The 19999-nt window shown below is 46.3% G+C and overlaps 1 protein-coding gene across 11 annotated transcripts in view; it reads left to right on the top strand.

Annotated features, from left to right (window-relative positions):
* Positions 1–19999, top strand: part of piezo2b (piezo-type mechanosensitive ion channel component 2b) — an 82232-nt gene that overhangs the window by 11249 nt on the left and 50984 nt on the right. For 8 of the 11 annotated variants that reach the window (XM_030363372.1, XM_030363373.1, XM_030363377.1 and 5 more), the window contains exons 3-7: positions 1894–2019; positions 8721–8763; positions 15208–15370; positions 18021–18312; positions 18601–18814. In XM_030363372.1, coding sequence (XP_030219232.1) covers positions 1894–2019; positions 8721–8763; positions 15208–15370; positions 18021–18312; positions 18601–18814 — 838 coding nt within the window. The remainder of the gene's footprint in view (positions 1–1893; positions 2020–8720; positions 8764–15207; positions 15371–18020; positions 18313–18600; positions 18815–19999) is intronic. The other 3 variants (XM_030363371.1, XM_030363379.1, XM_030363378.1) reach the window with 1 other exon arrangement.

The raw sequence follows: 19999 nt of genomic DNA, 5'->3' as shown, positions 1-19999 counted from the left end.
ACTACATCGACTGGTGTAAATCAAACTCCTGTGGAGCGCCATAATAATCCCTCACCTGCCGTTCCTGAATGCGTTAGGTAAGAGCGTTTGTTTTCCAATCCTGGAATCCCGGATGGAAGCCCCCCCCCCGGCGGTGTGTGTGTGCGGGTGGGCCTGACATATCCGTGGTTACACACCGCATTCAGTGAGCGTTCCCGCACAGGAATGTGTTAAATACTCCTAAGTGAATGCAGAACTCTCTGGGATGATGCTCCTGTGAAGAATCACTAACGCAGCCATTAGAGAGGAAAACACACGGGTGTACACGGCAAGCCGATTACCAATAAGCACTAGATAGGAGAGGACCGTCTCTCAACCAGAACAGTGGAGGATGGGGGGGGGGGGATGGTACGCCATACAGCATCCCTCAGGGTTCAACATGTCCATGAGAGCACTATGCAGGTGGTCCATGGCTACCATGGAGGATTATCACCACAGCAACACAGCATCACAACGTCAACACAGCATCCCATAATCGTACCTCTAGGTTCCCAATAAAGGTCAAGGTGTTCAGAAGCTGCCCAACAGCACCAGTTCCTTCTGGTTTGTTTAATTTGATTTGAACTTGTCACCGTTGTCCCATTCAAGTCGAGTCAAGTCTTTATTATGGCCAAACTACGCAAATCGTCTGGAATTCATTGAGTTGATTTGGCTCAGACAGGACAGTACAATACCACGCTGAACAAGGGAGACATAAAGTCTGACTGGACATACACACAAGACATCACATTAAAACTAGACACTGCGTTGCTACCAATGTGAAAATAAAATAATAAATAAAAGTAGCTAAGACAAAGTGTTGATGCCATTGATGCAAACGCCGCTGATACAGACCGCTCATGATAGGTGTATTTAAATAGTTGAACAGCGTTTTATCGTACTACCAGGTCGACGGTCGTCTGTCTGGACCCGGGTGTCTGTACTACCGAGGCCTACTGACCCGGGCGTGTTCATAAGGGCTGCTGCTACAGCATCTGAAACAGGGAGGTGGTTCCTTCGGACCATTGACCCAGTGCATCGGCTCTGCACACCACTGACTTTAACAACTATTAGGCCTATTTATTCTGTGGTCAACGGCAGTTAAGTTCATAAAGCATCAGTGGACATTAATCGTTCTTAAAGAGAGAAGCCGGATATGAAAAACCAAATCCATGGGTTTATTCTCATGGCTGAAAGTGGGTGTTTTAATGCCAAGTTAAGTGTTTTTTTTGCCTTCAATGTTGATGGTATCGGAGGAGTTAGTCACTTATTCTTACGATATGAGATGATGGTTTGGAATTGAAAATGCAGATTGTTCAACGCCTTTCACACAAGTAGTAGTCCTACATTTAAGAGTTATTATGCTGGTTATGAATAACACACAAAGAAAATGTACCTCTGGAAATGAATACAATACCTTCCTTGCTTGCTTCTATGTGGACTGCCTGCCTTTTTTCCTCTACAAATACACAACCCTTATTATAATAACATTTCCTTGTGATAGTGTCCTTATTCCAACTTAATATATGTATTTCAATTCACATCAATTATAAGGGGATATTTTATCTAAGATTTGGGGGAAAATGTGGATGTTGGATGTCGTCCATGAGAATGTTAATTATGATGTTCACTCCTACTTGGACACGTTTTTGATAGAGCCTTCCCAAGTTGTGCATATTGCATTATTATAAACCCCTCGTTAGAAAGCCATTTGAGGGAACCAGAAGTTCATCAATGTAGTGTGTTCTTTAAATGTCTCTTCAATTGTCCAATTGGATAAGTTTTTTTATTGTTGTTGATGATGATGATGATGATGATGATGATGATTATGATGATAATGAAGATGACGTTGTGTATCCCCCCCTCCATCCCTAGGCCACACAGGGAGGCTGCTCATGTCGCTGTGTTTCACCAGCATGTCCTTCGTGCTGTTCCACATCATCTACCAGATCACAGTCAACAGCCTGCTGGCCACCCACTCCATCAACGCCGACTTCAACTGTGAGTGTCTAACCCTCTCTCGTCCCGTCAACAGTAGGCTAGCTCATGGTCAGTGAGATCTGGACTGGCTTAACAACGCTGTAGGTGGGATTCGAGAGTTAACACGAGAGTTGACAAGAGCAGAAAAGCACACGATTTTGAAACTGAACAACCCCAAAAAACAACACAACCTCCCTCTCTGCACCTTCGCCCCCTCCCTACGTATCTATGTCATTGACACATCGACGCTGTTTGTACTTGATTGGTCGGTGAAAGTGGATTCCCCAGACTCATCAAGGAAGAGATGCCGTGCTTGGCTTTTGGATTTTGACTCTAAAATAGATCTAATATCCATGGTGACAGCAACAGGATAATACCAGTGAGATCCAAACTTTTACAGACTGTAATAGTTTGAGATCAGAGCTTTTGACCCGACAGCCAAGTCTGTGTGACATCTGAAACGGCACACGGTGAAGCGCACAGCACTTAATTCCTGCCTTATTTAATAAAGATTGCTTTTATAATTTACGAAGCCAACTTTAGGCATCATAATTACCTGAAGACATGCAACGCTGCTTCACTCGCCTGCCCCTTCCTAAAACAATCCTTAACATCTCTAATCATGTTATCCGTACCCCACATTGTTTTTTTATTTTGCTGTCTTAAAAAGTCCTAAAAGCATCATAAACTTTAACTGCCTTGTGGCCGAGTTTTACTTCACCAGCGGGTTTAGGTTGCTCTGGGTCTCTAACCAATCCATAGTGTTACCACCTGCCAAACAGCAGGCTTGGTGTACAAACAACAGCAGCAGCAGCCAAGCAACGTAGAAACACACCTCCCATCCTCAAGGATCTCCCAGAGGGACAGACGTAGGTGTTGGAGCGCGGGTGGTCCTATACCGAAGGCTCCTGGATGGGCTTCTGGATTCAGGGTTCTGGGGGAAATGAAGCAGCGGGCGCTCCCAGCGGGGGGGTCCGGTTCTGCTCGGGGGCTGGCTCTGGGTCTCCTCTACCCCTCCTCTTTGTTCCACCTGCAGTACGTCACGGTAACGGTTTGAGTGTAGTCCAGACGGCAGGAGACGGATGGTCCTATCACGCACACACATCCACACGCACACACACACACACACACACACACACACACACCCCCCAACACGTTCGAGACCCAATGTGTCCCATCCATCTCACACGTCCGTGGACTTGATCTGTGACCTTATTAAAGTGATGTCACGGCACTGCAGGACCAACAGCCCAACGCAAAGCTTTCTACCCAGCGCTGAGCTAGTGATGCTCCGATCTTTTCCTTAACTTCATCTTGCTCAAACTCAGCCTGACGATCAACGCGCTATTTATCGTATTGCCGGCTAGCGAACGGGGAACATGTGTTTCTTGTTGCTGGTTGTTGTGGGTGGGAGAGCATGAGCTTCCCCTCGAGGTGTTTTCAATGGGTTGGCAAACTGTCTAAACCTCCTCTAGCATGGAGATTATTGTCTTTACCGGCAATGAAAACCTTGCTCAAAACGCTTTATTTCAAGGCTTTGTTTTAGATCTGCACATTGTGTAACTGCAGCGAGACCTACTTCCTTCCTGGTGATTCACGGCCGTCAAGTTTTATCTCAGAGAGATCGACTCTCTAGTCCATCATCTCGTAACCTCTAACCTGTAAAACACACTACAACAATTTTACTGGCGTGGAGTTACGCTGCAGCCCATCCATTCTGTCATCTTAAACCAGGCAAATGGTGGGGATTTAAAACATGGAAGGGACTTGTTGAGTAAAAGTAGAAAAGTACAGCACTCGTGTTTTTTGGCCTATTTTATATCGGCTTCTATATTGTACCACCGACCAATGCCATATATATAGAAAAGTGTTGATAAACAATCTTGATCGTCCAGAGCATCCGGCGGCTCTTGTTCTGTTTGGAGCTATTTATACCTGTGGTTGCACCTTCCTTCATTTTGGTCTGGATATGCCGTCTTTAGCTCCAGTTCCCCTTATCTGTTGTCTTGGCCCCTTGACACCCTTTCCCTTTTGGCAGGCGTGGGTAAACACACAGCCCTCCTCCACACCACTGCTCTTATCCCCCCTACACATCCTTTCCTCTGCTTTTCCTCTGAGCCAAGGACGCCATTAGTGCAGTAAACCAAGTCAAGCTGTTCTTTATAGGGGAGGCCAAACCCTTCTCCAGCCATCAAACAACAACAACAACAACAACAACAGGAGAACAACAGCAGAGCATCTCCGAGCCAGCTGCGGGTCCGAGACTGGTCACCAGATGAGCTCAGCAGACCTGGGTCAGATTACATCTCCAAACACACGTCCCCCTCTCGCTTTGTTTTCTTCTTCGGCGACCGCCAGATGGGCGGGTTTCACTTTTTATTTGAACCTCTCATGCCGTCGGCCCATGCTGCTTGTCAGCCGTCACGCTGAAGTCTATGAAATAGCCCTTCCTGTGATTGTCTAATAATAGGTTTTAGGCCTAGTGTTTGGCGAGCCCTGTTGACTCCATGCAACCCATGAATCAAAGTAGAAGGAACTTTGAGATACATTTTCAAACCGTGTGAGTGTGAGAAGGTGAGCCATACTCTGTGTAAGTCATGCACAGGGACACAGGGTGGGGGGGGGGCAGAAGCAGGGGCAAGTACCGTGGGGCCCGCGCATAACAAAGGGCCCATAATTGATTGATTTATTTTTAACAAAAAACAATGGGCCACACTGGCACAGATATAAAGGGCTGATATAAAGTGGCCAAGTGAGTAAAATATTTAATTGTGACATACTTCAGTTCTTAAAGGTAGATAGTGCAGAGGTTCCTTATTATAACGGTGCCTTTACTTTCGCTTCACTCACACTGAACCGACAGAACAGTGCCTCAAATGTGACCCATGGCTGACAGATCAGCCCGGCTCCCAGGGATGAAGGGCGGAGTAGCAGTGATAGCAGCAGTAGCACCAGCTGGTCAGGCTCTGTCTCTGTCTTCTGCGACCTGCAGCCTCTCCAGTGGAACAAGAGGCCAGTCGGGCGGTTCCTCTCTGGAGGTGCCGGGGGTACAAAGGGCAGTATTGAAGTATTTATGAGGTTCCCATAAAGTCTGGGGACTCTCATCCACATCTTTTTGTGCCTGGCAGGCAGAAAATATGGCAGCAGCTTCAAATTATTTTTGTAGCTCTGGCAAAACACACCTCATTGGTTTTAGATAATTGAAAGTCAAACAATACTGTGGCAAGTGGATGAATTAAGTCAACACTATTTATTTTTTATTTTTTTATTATTGTTGTTCTTTATCCCTTTTAGAATTTATTTATTCAGTGGCGGAGGAAACACAAATATTTTTTTTATTATAAGCACATTAGATTTGATATTTAAGTACAGTTCTAACGAGTGAGTGACCATGAGTTCTAAAGAATTGAACCTTGCCCTGCCTATTTTGTCAGGGCTGCTGCTTTTCTATTGAACAATGTCTCATCAGCCTCTAAATGCTGACTGCACCGTGCATCACTAACAGTAATCCAGGGCTGTTATGTCACCCACACAGCTCTTGCACCTTTTGGCAGAGTTTGGGTGGAGTTCGCTCAGTCTAAAGTGAAGTGCAACGGCAGATATTTGGACTCCGGCATTCTTGAAATACCTCTGTGTGTGTTTCCCCCCGCGGACCTAGCACTAATACTTTGACTGGGATGACGTGATGACAAGACTCTGTCCATCAGGCCGCCAGCGGTGGGCGCAGATGTGTCTAAATCAGACATTGAGCTGAGGAAGCTAGAGCTCACCACTGAGTTGGGTGAGGGATGACGTGTGTTTACGGACAGGGAGTGGACCCCTTCCTTGCCATGAAGGGAGGGGTACCTTCATGTGAGATTTTTTCCACTCCTGTGATGAGGTCCGTCTTAGGAAAGGTCTTCCTTTCCTAAATAAATGCAGTTTGGACTCGGTTGTTTGCTTTTGTGTTAAACTTTTATGTATTGTTATTTGTGACCGACCACGTTAGACAGTACATTGCTGGACCTTTGTGTCCATCTGATGTAGTTACTTTTTGCACCTCAACCCTAATAATGCTGTATGTCTGATTATTATGGGCCGTAAAGCATTCTGAGCTCCGAATCAACGCATTTATCTAGTAAAAATTGTCAATTGTTCTTGAAGCTTTTATGGATTTCATCTGGATGTTGGAGGATGGCAAAAAGTCCTTAATTCTTATTACAGGCTTTTTATTACAAATCGAAATACAAAAAAGATAACATTTTAGTATCACAGAATCAATCTCTTTGATCGCAATGATCTGACCGTTAGTTACAAACTTAAGTAAAAGACAATGATTTCATTCATTTGGAATGATGGCACCAGCACACAGCAGAACATTACGACGCAGGGCCCATCTGGGGAAGGGACCTTCTGTCACAGGGAACTAAAACAGAGCCTGGTTGATCCTTACGGCGCTCCAAAAAAGAAACGGCTTCGTTAGGAAAACCTGTCTTTACTGTACCATGGTAAAGATACTCTGCTCAACGGTGGCACCGATGTGTATGGCACAGAAAAGAAATAGGAAAATGTCGAATGTAGAAAACGAAATTGGAGTTGGAATAGGGCAAAACTCAAACTGCATGGTGAATCAGAAAGATGTGATGTGAAGTCAGTGTCCATAATAACACAGGGTGCAACATAAGACTGCCATCACGGCTCTCTAGCTAGCACGGACACTGAGCAGGACCTCGGCTGGCTAATAATATTTTCAGCATTTTCAGCATTCAGAATCTTGAGGTCAGATCCTGCCACCCGATCTACCCTTTATCGACACAACGAGATAAAAATTGTCCCGAAATAACACAGCCTTGATTGATCCGCGTTCTATCAAGCAGAAAGGAGACGTCTTGCTTCCAAAGCCGTAAAGGAAGCTTCACTAGCACTCTCACGGTTGGATAAACTCCCATTGGCAGCCTCTTGTTACCTCTGTTTGCGCGGATGATTAACACTTGAACGCAAATGTTTTTGCTGAGCCTCCATTAAATCTTTTCACTTGGCTTTGTAGGAGTGCAGAGGCTGCTTCCTGTTTCCAACGAGATGACTGGAAGCGTGACTCATTCAGTGCCAGAAAATGTATCATGTCAAAAATGGGAACATCCTCAAGGTGTTCTCGAAACATGCTGCTTCAAAAGAGAGCCTAAAATAAACCAGAGCTTATCATCCATCCAGGTGTTTGTCCACGGCGGAAGGTTATCAAACTGTCTTTGGAAACAATCAGTTATTTCTTAAAACAAAAAATACTTTTTGACTATAAAACCTTTAATTAGTTTGACTTTGTTTTTTAATTAAGAAGGAAAACGTCCATCCCATTCACTGTTAAAGCAACAACAGGTTCCTTTGGGGTGTTTGTTTGGTTCAGTGAGATTGCTCCCCAGGCAGTGGCCCACCTCCCCAGCTCTCTTCAGCGCGCGCACACACACGCACACATGCACACGCACACACACACACACACACACACACACACACACACACACACACACACACACACACACACACACACACTCTGGAGCACTACCTCCAGCGCTGTAGGAATCCAACACCTTGTGGTGCTAATTAACCCCACAAAAAACAAACTCATCGATCCGTCAGTTAGTCAAAGCTCTAAAGCGGGATGCTCCCTCTTCCCTGGCGTTGGAACAAAGGCAAAAAACGCCCCGGCCCTCATCCCTCCACGTGGTCATTGAATACCTGGAAGTATCTCCTTTGACCGCAGTGACGTTCAGGAACACTTAAACTATTCTGCGCTGTGTGTAGCCAGTGCCAAACAGTACCTGAAGTGTTTCTTTGACCTTTTTATTTACTTTTTTTTTTTTACATGTAGACCTACCCCTCATGAAAACATTTAAGGAATTCCTGCACAATGTTTGCGGCTTTTCAGTTGGTGGGGAAGTATTGTGTCTAGTTAAAGAGAAGGCAGAGGCTCCGTTGCAGCGATATCATGCAGGCACGCTAGTAGTAGGGCCTTGAACCTCACATCGATGTTAACCACAATAACCCTTTCACAACATAACCCTAATATGACTAAAGTCCTGTCAACCTATTCATGCCAAACTTAAAGGATTCGGGCTTGAACCGGATGAAGAACCGGAGAGAGAATTATTTTCACCGCTGCTCCAGGTCCTCGTCACGGTTACCAGGGTAATTTATGTCTGAGTGATTTATGATCCCACGCCCCCTGCTGCTGTCATGCCTGTTTTATCTAGTGGGGTGAACCTTCCAGTTGTTTTTGGCCGTCAAAAGGAACGTACCAACCTCAATCAGATATTGAATGTGTGCTGCCTCCTAAATTAAAAATTGTTTGATTTACTGCTGTTTATTTTTTGCATTGTTACTGTTGGTTACAAAACATGTTACTGTCCTTATCATAAGCCTACCGGCCAAATACAATATATATGTAACATGCAACTTGTATAATGTCAAATTAGAAGATCTTATACAATAAAATTACTTTTTTTTCATGTTTAATGTCTTAAGGGGTATGACCATCAATGGCGTGAACCCCCCCCCCCCCCCCCCACAACACCACACACACACACACACACACACACACACACACACACACACACACACACACACACACACACACACACACACACACACACACACACACACACGTGGTGTAATGTATATTTACTTTATTTCTACATATTTTTGGTTTTGTTATGAATATGTCAGTAAATATCTCCTCTTTTTCTCCGCAGGTTCCATGTGGGAGAAGTCCATAAGGCAGATTGGCTTTGAGAGGTAAGCCCATGTTTGGTCAGTGGTCACCGTTCACATCTTAGATCACACCGGCTTATGAAATTCCCCATGATGTTGCTACGATGTAGTCAATCGCTGCTCCAACAAAATCAATTTTCCGCTCTCCAACCCCCTGACCTCTACAAACGAAAAATACCATTATTCCTTCAACCTGGGATAGGAATCTGTCAATAGTAATTTAGGGATTTACCTTTTGTGTAGTCTGCAGGATCCAGTGCTTTCTTTAATAATTGATTCATAAAGCATCCAACAATAGGTTTGCAGTCTCTTTCTGCAGTCTGTTTGCTTTTATCAAACCCCCTTCTAGCCATTCAGCGGACAGACCCAATGGTTTTGAACAGTAAAAAAGCATTGTTGCTTTTTGACTGTTTTATGAGAGCCTACATTAATATGAAAACAAAGTGACGGCTTTGTCTTTAAGGTTTCAGTGTCTGCAAGTAATTACTTTCGATGGTGTGACTGTGACAGTGTGTTGATGAATGAATGGCTTCCTTTAGACATAGTTTGTCAAGCTCTATCATGGTAGCTCTACTTCTCAAGCTACTGCCATGGCAGCAGCTCGCAATGTACTTCATGTCGTCTGTCATGGTTGCTGGCTCGAATATTCAGCTCTCCCTGGCAAACGTCAGTGTGTCCTCGAGCAAGGCAACTAACCCCAAATTCTGCTCTCGCCATGCAAGGCAGCAGTTGATGTGGGTTTATTAATGCACATGTGAGAAGGTAAAAGAGGAGCATGGATTGAATGTGAACGCTCAGTGTAGTAGCTTGTGGGGTTGCATAGTAAATAGTCTCATCGATGCAATATCTTGCGTAACAGTCAATTAGTTGTCATATTGTTTATACATATCCACCAATAGTAACATTTGAAGAATGTAAAATACATAACCTGGTTAAACTTGTATTACGACTACAGCTCATGACTACACTCTATTAGGTTATAGGTAATGCAGGAGTCAACATGTCAGAGATCCATCCTGTGGTTCTTGTTTCAGGTGGAAAAAACACTACTAATACTACAGTGTTTTGTAACTGGCTTAGTAGGTAACATAATCTTCACCGACGGCCCTTCCACTCATAAATCCTCACACTCAAACACATTGTGCTTTCATGTTCAGTTCTCTTTTCGCTCTTTAACCGAGGAGTTGTTGTAGATCGCTCCTGCCACACCTGTCCCTCTGTGGCCGCGCTTGATGAGCGCTAAACCCGATTAGGGCCGGGCATCAGCTGACCCGGACCCTGTGATGGTAATAGATGTGGTCTACTGAGTGCGGGAACGTTCAGTTCAAACCCTGCCACGTTTCCAGTACTCAAGAGCCCCCTGTCGAATAGTCTGCTATAAGTGGCGGATGCAGAGAGGTAAACAATTTCCCCCCCCCTCTCCACTTATGTACCTTATGTAGCACTTATGTTTGTGTTGAGCGGCGCGTACACAGACAGATGCAGTTCGCCTATACTTGGTGGTCGGGGACGGTTGCGTTCTCACACTTCCTCCACTCTAAACTTCCCGTGTGGCAGACCGGGTCTCCGGGTAAATAACATGTGAAGCTTGAGATGCCGGCGGTAAATAAAGATCCTGAAAATACAAAATAGTACAAAAGTAGCAATAAGGGCGACCGATATCAAATCAAGAGTATGAGTGAAGTTAATAAGTGCATGAGTGAAACGGGATACGCAGTGGATGGGCATGGGCATGGAAGAGACCCAGAGACGCCCAACACACCCCAATTACCGAACTAGGGTTGCAAAGGGGTGGACATTTTTCCGGTAAATTTCCATGGGAATTTAACCTGGGCAATTTTGAAAATATTACATATTGGAAACTTTCCATGGGAATTTATGGGAAATATGGAATTTTGGGCAATTTTATGGACTTTAGGGGAACTAACTGGGAATATAGGGTAATATATTCTAATGTATCATATCCAAGCATAAATATAAACAATTGTCATAAGAAAATATCCATGCAAAATGATACAATTAGTCAAAAGTGTGGTCCAGTCTTCTAGAAATCTTCCATACATGTGATGGATGAATGCACAGAGCCTGTAGGAGGTGGGGTCTCAATAGCCATGCAGTAAGCAGTTTGCTATGTGCATGTGATTGAGGAATGGCATGGATATTCAAGTGTACTTGAATGGCATCTGTTGGTTTTAGCCAAGATTATGCTAAAATATCCTTTTCCCAACTATATTTAAGTTCCCTATGAAGAGCCAACCTTACGTTCGGAAAATTCCCAGTTTATTTCCATAAATTCCCGTTTATTCCCTTAAATTAATTCCCAGGGAAAGTTTCCATCTTTGAACATTCCCGGATTTTGCAAGCCTAAACCAAACCACTAGAACCAAAAGACCGAAAACACCATCTGGTGTCCAGTGCTTTACCGGCAGTCATCCAACCCCACCACCAGGAAGGGAGCTTTTCACTAGCTTCCCACAACCCTGGATGTGTTGTGATCAAGACATGACCTTTCCCGAATGGCTTTAACCTACCTAAGTGCTGCGGAGACCTCACTGCAAGGAGCGATTAATCTCTCTGAAAACCGGTGTGAGAAATGCAACTTGGTAGACTGGGTAGCCCCGTCCATTCTGCCGGCGATTTGAACTCGCTCTGCAGAAGGGTCTGGAGAAGAGCAATACATTTCTTTCTGCTTCCGATACGTTTTTGTGGGAGCCAATCACCAAGCTGGCTTCGCACCCCCCCCCCCCCCCGGCGCGCTATTGGCTGGTTCAACACAACGACGACAGGGAACCGGCGGCAAGCAGCCAATCGCGTACAGAGTCAGTTGAACTAGGCCCGATGATCACTCCTCTTGAGCTGAAGAAAATGACAGCAGCTCCCCCAGACCAACTTGGTCTGGAGCTGGGTCTGGCAATAGCCAGGATAGCAACTTGTGTCACTGAAGCTCAATGAAGAACGCCTCAAGGTCTCCAGTAACAACAAGGGGTTGGGAGGATGTGATCTGTAAAGCTGGAGATGAGCAGCGCCAGATGAAGAGACCATGCTGTAATGTTTAAGGACAATTAGGGGCCATCACAAATGTGCCCAGGGAGGGCAACTGGGATATTCTTGTATTCTTGGTTGTGGATGGGTAAACTGAACAGAATTTGCCTAATGCTGTTAACAGGTTTCGGGTCAGTTATATGGTCAGGAGAAAGGGAATAGAGCAATAGATTGACACAACACACTAACCAGGAAAAGAGTTCACCAAAGGTCATGGGGAAGAATGTGTGAAACTCATGGCTACTGTGCAGTAGATTGAAACTCCTGGGGCTTCGCTGAGTCGGGTTTGAGGCTTATCGTTGACATGGTTTGCCTTTATTTCACTTAACTTTACTGTTATAATTTTTTCTTTCATTTGACCCTTCTGTCATGTATTCCTTTGGTTATGGGGACAAAAATCCTTTTGTAATACAAGTGGAACTTTTATAGATTAGCTTTCCTTTTTTTTCTCCTTAGGCCGGTCAACACCATTGTGTTCTTAAAGCCCAAAGCACACTGCTGTCTCGGTGGGCAGACGCAGTATTCTGTTATAATTTTCACGTCTCCTAAAGTCCTAAACACGAAGCCAGAGCACTAAAACCCATCCTCTGCTGCATTCGCTCTTTCAAAACAATACGATTCTATTTATTTTTCGGGTCATGCTACAAACATAAACCGAACTTCACTTCTGCGTGCTTGGGGCTTCGGAGTGAACGGTTCTGGTTGTCCCCGCAGTGGGGGGGCCACAACGGCCCCTGGCTACACAGGGCGTTGGGGAGGATTACCAGCTGCACAGAAGGCTTGTCTTTTATTAAGCCCTGCGTGTAGACCGGGGTTTTGGAACACGTTCTTTTCGTGTGTGTACTGTGATGATTACCACATTTCTTGCGTTGTGGGGCCGCGCTTCACTGTGAATTACCCCTTTCGTCACCCCGAGGAGACGGGTGCTGCCCAGACGCTTACCGGTGGAGGTCAGCCAGACTATACCGTGGAATCCCATCTCGGTCAAATAGAAGTCCTGAAAAGGCCAATTCAAGACGGCCTGAAGATAATACAATCATTCAATGCTTCTTTCTCTATTTGCTATGCGCTATAAAATACACACACCGACAAAAGCCTACCAGAGCGTCTGCTTGTTTACGTCCACAACCGATCTAAAGCAGCATATCCCCGGTCCTCTGGCAGCGGGCGGCGTCTCCTCCAGATTAAGCAGGCCCCCATCGGGTGTGCGCAGTCAGCCGCTCCTCTGGTGTGGGTGTCTTTGTTCCCATTGTGTGTGTGAGGAGCCCTCGGCTGGCCACTTGTTAACTTTAACAGGCTCCACATCCTCTCCGAGCCAAGCTGGGATGACGCTCCGCTGCAACGACAGTATGTCAGCCGACTCGCTCACAAGTGCATTCAAATAATTGTTGTTGTTGTTGTTGTTGTTGTTGTTGTTGTTGTTGTTGTTGTTGTTGGGTTGTGTGCCTGCACCCTGCCGCGGCAACACGGGCAGCTTGTTCAGTTTATTTTAAACAGTTTAATTGCATTCAGCGCCCTGAAAGTTTTGTAGAAAAGAAGGAGGCAGGGGAACACGTTCGGGTCACAAACAGGATGCAGTGCGATCCCTCTCGTAAAAAACTGGAAATAGAAGCCTGTCTCGAGGGACAGAAGAACTCTTTTTTAAAAGGCTGTGATGGTCTGGTAGCCATTTCTCTTTTTTTAATCTCACGTCCAATCATGACACGTCGTAAAACCTCTGCGTCCTCGGGCGACGGAGGTCAGTGGGACCCTGTTATTCCGACAACCACCATGGCAACTGTTGCCCACTGCTGTTCAGCTTTCTGTTGGAGCCCAACCAGCTCGTATGTAATTGCCGGTGTTGACAGGAATCCAATAGCAAATACAAACGTTTTGTTTGCTCATTACAATTAAACCACAGAGCCTCAAACCATTACATTCATTCCTATCATAGCCGCACAAAGGGGCTGTTTGCAAAGTGTCCATGTGTCTGGTGGATTTGGATTGCGTGTCAGGTTTGAATAATAAATGCTTTATGGGTGAGTTGTCCGCTGTAGCAAACGTGACACGGCTTTGAGCTTTGCACTGACTCTTTCAACTATGTCCTGGTTTTTGGTTTACATGAACTAATTGTGCTCCTCCTGGTTTGTTAAAAGCCTGCCTCTTAAAAGGCTGCGTTGGTCCACATGTTAAAAGAGGTGTAGAGGAACTTGCGCTGCAGGGGATAAGGTTCATTTACATGCTGTTCTTGAAATGTAGGAAAACGTAACCGGCCTCAATTGGTCTTCCTGGTAGTGGAGGTAATGAATGTAATTTATTAACTAGACAAGAATACTTACATACCTATATGATAAGGCCAGGTTTAGCGAGATTGATTATGTTTATTTTTTGCAGTATATATTATATGATATTTATATATATGAGTCAAAAGTATAGTATGGCATGATTTTGATGGTGATGGTCATGGCAATCTGCAGTTAATACATACTCAATAAAGATTATGAAAAATGCAGAATTCTTTAAATGGCTTAATTCGGTTTGAACTATTCCATAAACTTGTTGTGATGAAAGAAGGCTTTCCTCGCCGGTTATTTCAGTGGAATTTCACTTGGTTTTATTGGCTATTTGTTTTTAAAAGGGCTTGATTTCATTAAAGTGGGTGGAACATCATATTAAAGTTGTACTTCAACACATATTGAAAGCAGTTGGAAGCAAGGGTTTCCCATGCCCTTCCACTTTCCCAGGTAGGGCGGTTTTCAAACGCAAATAGACGATCGCCCTATGTGGTCATTTCACTGGAACACCTAATCATCTTATTAACTCATTTATATGCATATCAAACGTATCCTGCACTGTTGGTTGAAAGCTGGCGACGAGCATCAGTGTGACTAGCATGACCTTTGATCCATAAACAAAACAACGTGGGCGAGAGTTGACACCTGTTGAGAGCCAACCAATGCACAAAATTATGAAAATATCCTACAATATTTAACAATTATTCGTGAAGGCTCCGTGAATAGCCCCACCGACCTTCAGTCTCGCGGGCTATTCCCTGCTATTCACGTTGGTGAACAATTGTTTTAGTATATACTACACGTGAACCCTCCAAAAAATAAACAAGATAACACTTTTGGTCGGGATGATTATTTTTTATTAGCGGCTTATTTGTTTTTATAAGCGTGATGAGATGACCGTCACACGATGAAAACAATATCCCAAGTTTGAGATCTCATTCCTGGGATATTGCCCAATATCCCGAGATAGCGAACCAATCAAATTGCGCCATCTTAGGAGGTTCACGTATAGCATATATGAATTTACAATATCAAGAGTTAGATCCAGACTTTAAGTGTGCAGCACTTCATGGTTGATCCGTTTAAACGACTGAGTGCGTTCATGAGTAAGAGATGTTGTGTGTCATGTGCCTTCCTCGTCTGTGGCCTGAAGCGTGATCGGGGCGGACCCCATGAACGGGATCCGCGTGTTCCTCCCGGACATCGGCATGTTCCTGACGGGCCTGGCGGTCTGGCTGGTCTGCCGCAGCCTGGTGCACAAGAGGCCCCCCGAGGACATGGCCCAGGACAACGCTCACTTCCAGGCAGAGGACCTGGTGAGGCCCCGCCACCGCACCCCCGCCGCCGCACCCCCGCCACCGCACCCCCGCCGCCAAACCCCCGCCACCGCACCCCCCCCGCCACACCCACGCCACCGCAACGACTGTTATGGTGTCTGTCTGTCTGTCTGGCAGTCTGTCTGACGCTCTGTTTGTCTGGCGAGGATCAAGTGAGCCGCCGCACCGCCTCGTCTCAGACTGTCTGTCCGTCTGTCTGTCTGGCAGTCGGCCTGTCTGTTATTATGTCTGTCTGTCTGTCTGGCAGTCGCCCTGTCCATCATTATGTGTGTCTGTCTTTCTGGCAGTCGGCCTGTCTGTCATTATGTCTGTCTGTCTGTCTGTCTGGCAGTCGCCCTGTCCGTCATTATGTGTGTCTGTCTTTCTGGCAGTCGGCCTGTCTGTTATTATGTCTGTCCGTCTGTCTGGCAGTCGCCCTGTCCATCATTATGTGTGTCTGTCTTTCTGGCAGTCGGCCTGTCTGTCATTATGTCTGTCTGTCTGTCTGGCAGTCGCCCTGTCCGTCATTATGTGTGTCTGTCTTTCTGGCAGTCGGCCTGTCTGTCATTATGTCTGTCTGTCTGTCTGGCAGTCGCCCTGTCCGTCATTATGTGTGTCTGTCTTTCCAGCAGTCGGCCTGTCTGTCATTATGTCTGTCTGTCTGTCTGGCAGTCGGCCTGTCTGTCATTATGTCTGTCTGTCTGTCTGGCAGTCGGCCTGTCTGTCATTATGTCTGTCTGTCTTTCTGGCAGTCGGCCTGTCTGTCATTATGTGTGTCTGTCTGTCTAGCAGTCGGCCTGTCTGTCATTATGTGTGTCTGTCTTTCTGGCAGTCAGCCCTGTCTGTTTCTCTGTCTGTCTGACGCTCTGTCTGTCTGATGAGGATGTGGTGAGACACAGACGCCACACCGCCTGTCGTCTCAGTCTGTCTGTCTGGCATTCGGCCTGTCTGTCTGTCATTATGTCTATCCGTCTGTCTGTTTTTGTGTTTGTCCGTCATTCTGGCACTCTGGCAGTCTGATGGTCTGTCCGTCTGTTTTTCTGAATGCCTGGCTGTCTGTCTGCATGCCTGCCTGCCCTTTTGTTCGCCAGCCTATCTGTCTTAATGACCATGTATATTTCTGTCTGTCTGTATCTGTCTATCTATGTCTGTCTGCCTCCCTAATGGATACATGTATGTTGACAATGATTTTACGGTATGATGTGTTCTATGTCTGTCCGTTCAGGCAGTCTGACCTTTATTCCCTCTTGAAAAGGCTACTGCTGCCCATCTTCCTTGGGCAATTTTTAGTTGAAAGGACTTTATATACAGAGATTATATATATTATAAAAATATCAAATGGGGCTGTTGTTGGGTGACTCAGAACACACACACGCGCGCGCGCGCACACACACACACACACACACACACACACACACACACACACACACACACACACACACACACCTTCTCCTGGCACGTCGTTGGCGCTCTTTATAGCTCTGAGTTAATTAAATCCACATTCACTCTCACTGTGGCACTCCCGCTGGAGCAGATGGCCGTGCCCCCATTAAGCACACCAAAACCATCAAATGAACCATCGCTGACGTTTTGCTCCACATACTTCTTCTCAACCCAGTTCAAGTTTATTTTATATTCATTGACTTCAAGCGAAGGTTTGGCTATTCAACCGGCCAAAGTTAACTTGGTGGGGCGCTGCTGCTGCTGCTGCTGTTGTTGTTTACTACATGGACAAACAGCTTCCACTCGGGTCGGTGGGTGTGGCTACTGGGTGTGTATGCCATGATGACGTAGAGAGGTAGAGACGCAGGCCGGTGGGGGACTTCTGGAGTCACCTGTTGCTGTCGGATGTTTCAGGACCACGGAGAGTGCGGCCACCCGGTACCAGGCCACCTCTCGCCTGTCGTCCGACCAGGGAGCACTTTGTCTGTTGAAGCAGTCGCTAAAGGGCATCTTAATTGAAATTAAATGAAAGCTAAATTCAAAAAACTTTATTTGTTGTTGTTGCAAACATAAAAACAAAAACAAAGCTTTGTTAGTTGAAAGAAGTATACACATGCAAAAAATATATATGAAATATGTACAGTGTATGTTTATAAATGGAGAACTGACTCTTAAAAAGTGTTAAAAGTGTGATGTATGACAGGAATATAGAGTGCAATCAGGTAATTAATACCGTACTGATGAAAATACAATTATAAGGTGCATTAAAAGCGAGGTAGTTATGTCAGCACGGCCGACATACGGCACAGCCCAGCAGAAGCACAGGTTGACTAGGTGTAGCTTAGTCCTTGTCACGGCCACCCTTTATAACATGAGTCGCGCTTCAGAGGAAGCCTGGACACGCCGCGCATTGGGTCGTCGAAGCCAGGACTTCCTCCTTCTAACCTACAATTCCCCCTAACCGAACGACTGCGGCTGCTAATAGTGAGGGGCGTGTGGGAACTAAGGCCACGCCTTAAGTCGCGGCAGTAGAAGTAGTAGCTCCACCCCCCGGAATCAGGGACACCTGAGAGACAGAGAAGATAATAAAGCAGGAGGAATAAGCCAAAAGAGGAGGCGCATAACAGTCCTAGACTCAGAGAAGGCTGTCATACCCTCAGTGATTGTGCCTTCAGTGAATCACATCAACGCGTTTCTCTCCGCTAAGGAGGAAGAGGAGAAGCTGAGCCTGGAGGGCAACATCCTGTTGGAGGAAGACCACGAGGCGGGCTACGAGGCCGAGGGAGACGATGACGAAGAGCTGTCCGATGAGGAGGACGACGACGACGACGACGAGCAGGAGGGGGAAGAGCATGAGGAGGAGGAGGAGGCGAAGGAGAGCGCCAAGATGAAGGTCCTGCGATTCGTGGCGGGCGTGGCGTCCAAAGTGAAGGAGATCATCGGGGACCTGATCACCACCGCTGGGAAGGTGGTGGTCACCATCCTGCTGGGCCTTACGGGTCAGTGCCAGTCCGTCAGCTCTCTCCATGTGATGATGCATTAAGGGCTGACTATTGTCCCAAGGGGGTTACGGACCCGTTACGCTCTTTGATCCTGATCTGCTCTAGATCTCACCTCGGTCTCAACTATACTTGTGTGTGTGTGTGTGTGTGTGTGCCTGTGCGTGTGCTTGTGTGTGTGTGTCTATGTGTGTCTGCCCGTGCGCGCATGTGTGTGTGCGTGTGTGTGCCTGTGCGTGTGTGTTTGAGTGTTTGTGTGTGTGTGTGCGTGGGCGTGTCCATTTGCAGGCGCCATGCTGCCCTCGCTGACCTCGGCGGTGTACTTCTTCGTCTTCCTCTTCCTGTGCACCTGGTGGTCCTTCTGCCGCACCATCGACACGCTGCTCTTCAGCTGCATGTGCGTGCTGATGGCCATCTTCAGCGCCGGCCACCTGGTGATCCTCTACCTCTACCAGTTCCAGTTCTTCCAGGAGGCCATCACCACTGACGACTACTACATCAGGTCAGAAGAGGCACCGGAGAGGGCACCCGACCACAAACACAGAGATGCACAGTTTCAATGTTAAAGGTCCCATGACATGCCACCAGGTGTGAGTGTGATTAGCCTTACAAGCCGTTTTGATAATCTGCCCCATATGACATCACAAGCGGGCGTGTCCACCTAGATGCGTGCTGGATAGATCAGCCTTCCAGCCTACCCAGTGGATTGTACCAAATGTTGGTCATCTATCGTCACACATCTAGGTGGACACGCCCACTTGTGATGTCATAAGTGGCCGATTTTCAAACCGTGTGTAACGGCTAAACACACTCACACCTGGTGGCATGTCATTGGACCTTTAATATGCCGTGAATTATTGTGGAATATACTTTTTTATTATTTGATTTGATATATTATTTAATTATCTTTTTTTGTTGGTGTGGTGTGAGAATAGCTTTAGGAAGATCACTATTTGGATGTGTTTGACATGCATTCATTTATCAAGGCTCGAACCATACAAGGTCCTTTTTGTCTGGTTGTCTGCAAATGCTAAGAGCCCCTAAGCTACGAGCGACATATTCACTTCCCCAGTGATGTGTTGCATCCCAAAGTCATCCAGTCCATGTACACACTGCTAAATATTATTGTTACACACAGCCAGGCCCAGAGAAAATCCAAATCCCAGCTGCAGGGAAGAACACACTCCAACCCTCAGTGCATCAAAAAGCCTTCAAAGCCTCTTCCTCTGCAACCAACCCGACTTATTATTATGCATGAGAAATTAACTAATTACCTGCTTGTGGCCGGGGCGCTGGAACAAAGCGGTTCAGAGCCAAGCCACATTGTGGGACGGCCTGCCAGCCTTCAGCTTTAAGAGGTGTAGCGTACACATAACTATATAGCGGAGGAATTTTCATTAGGTCATTAGGGCTTTTCATTGTCCTGTTCCTTACAACACCACGGCCTGTATAATCCTGGAAATATTTAGTGTAGCTGCCGAATCGCGTCGATCTCTGAAATACCGGCAATAGTATCACGAAGGACGGCCGCTCCTCGCCCGTCTTCCTCCTCCAGGGCTGGTATCGATTCGAAGGCTTTCTCGTTTACAAGCTGCGGTGAGTCGGGGGCCAATGACATTACGGCCTATGTATAGCCCGCCCGTCTGCAGTCCTCATGAACCTGACGTGGAGGTCTCGGGCCTCCATC

Source organism: Gadus morhua, chromosome 8 (assembly GCF_902167405.1).
Source record: "Gadus morhua chromosome 8, gadMor3.0, whole genome shotgun sequence".
NCBI classification, from domain to species: Eukaryota; Metazoa; Chordata; class Actinopteri; order Gadiformes; family Gadidae; genus Gadus; species Gadus morhua.
Note: the sequence above shows the minus strand (reverse complement) of the source record. Positions and strands in the feature narration are given on the sequence as shown.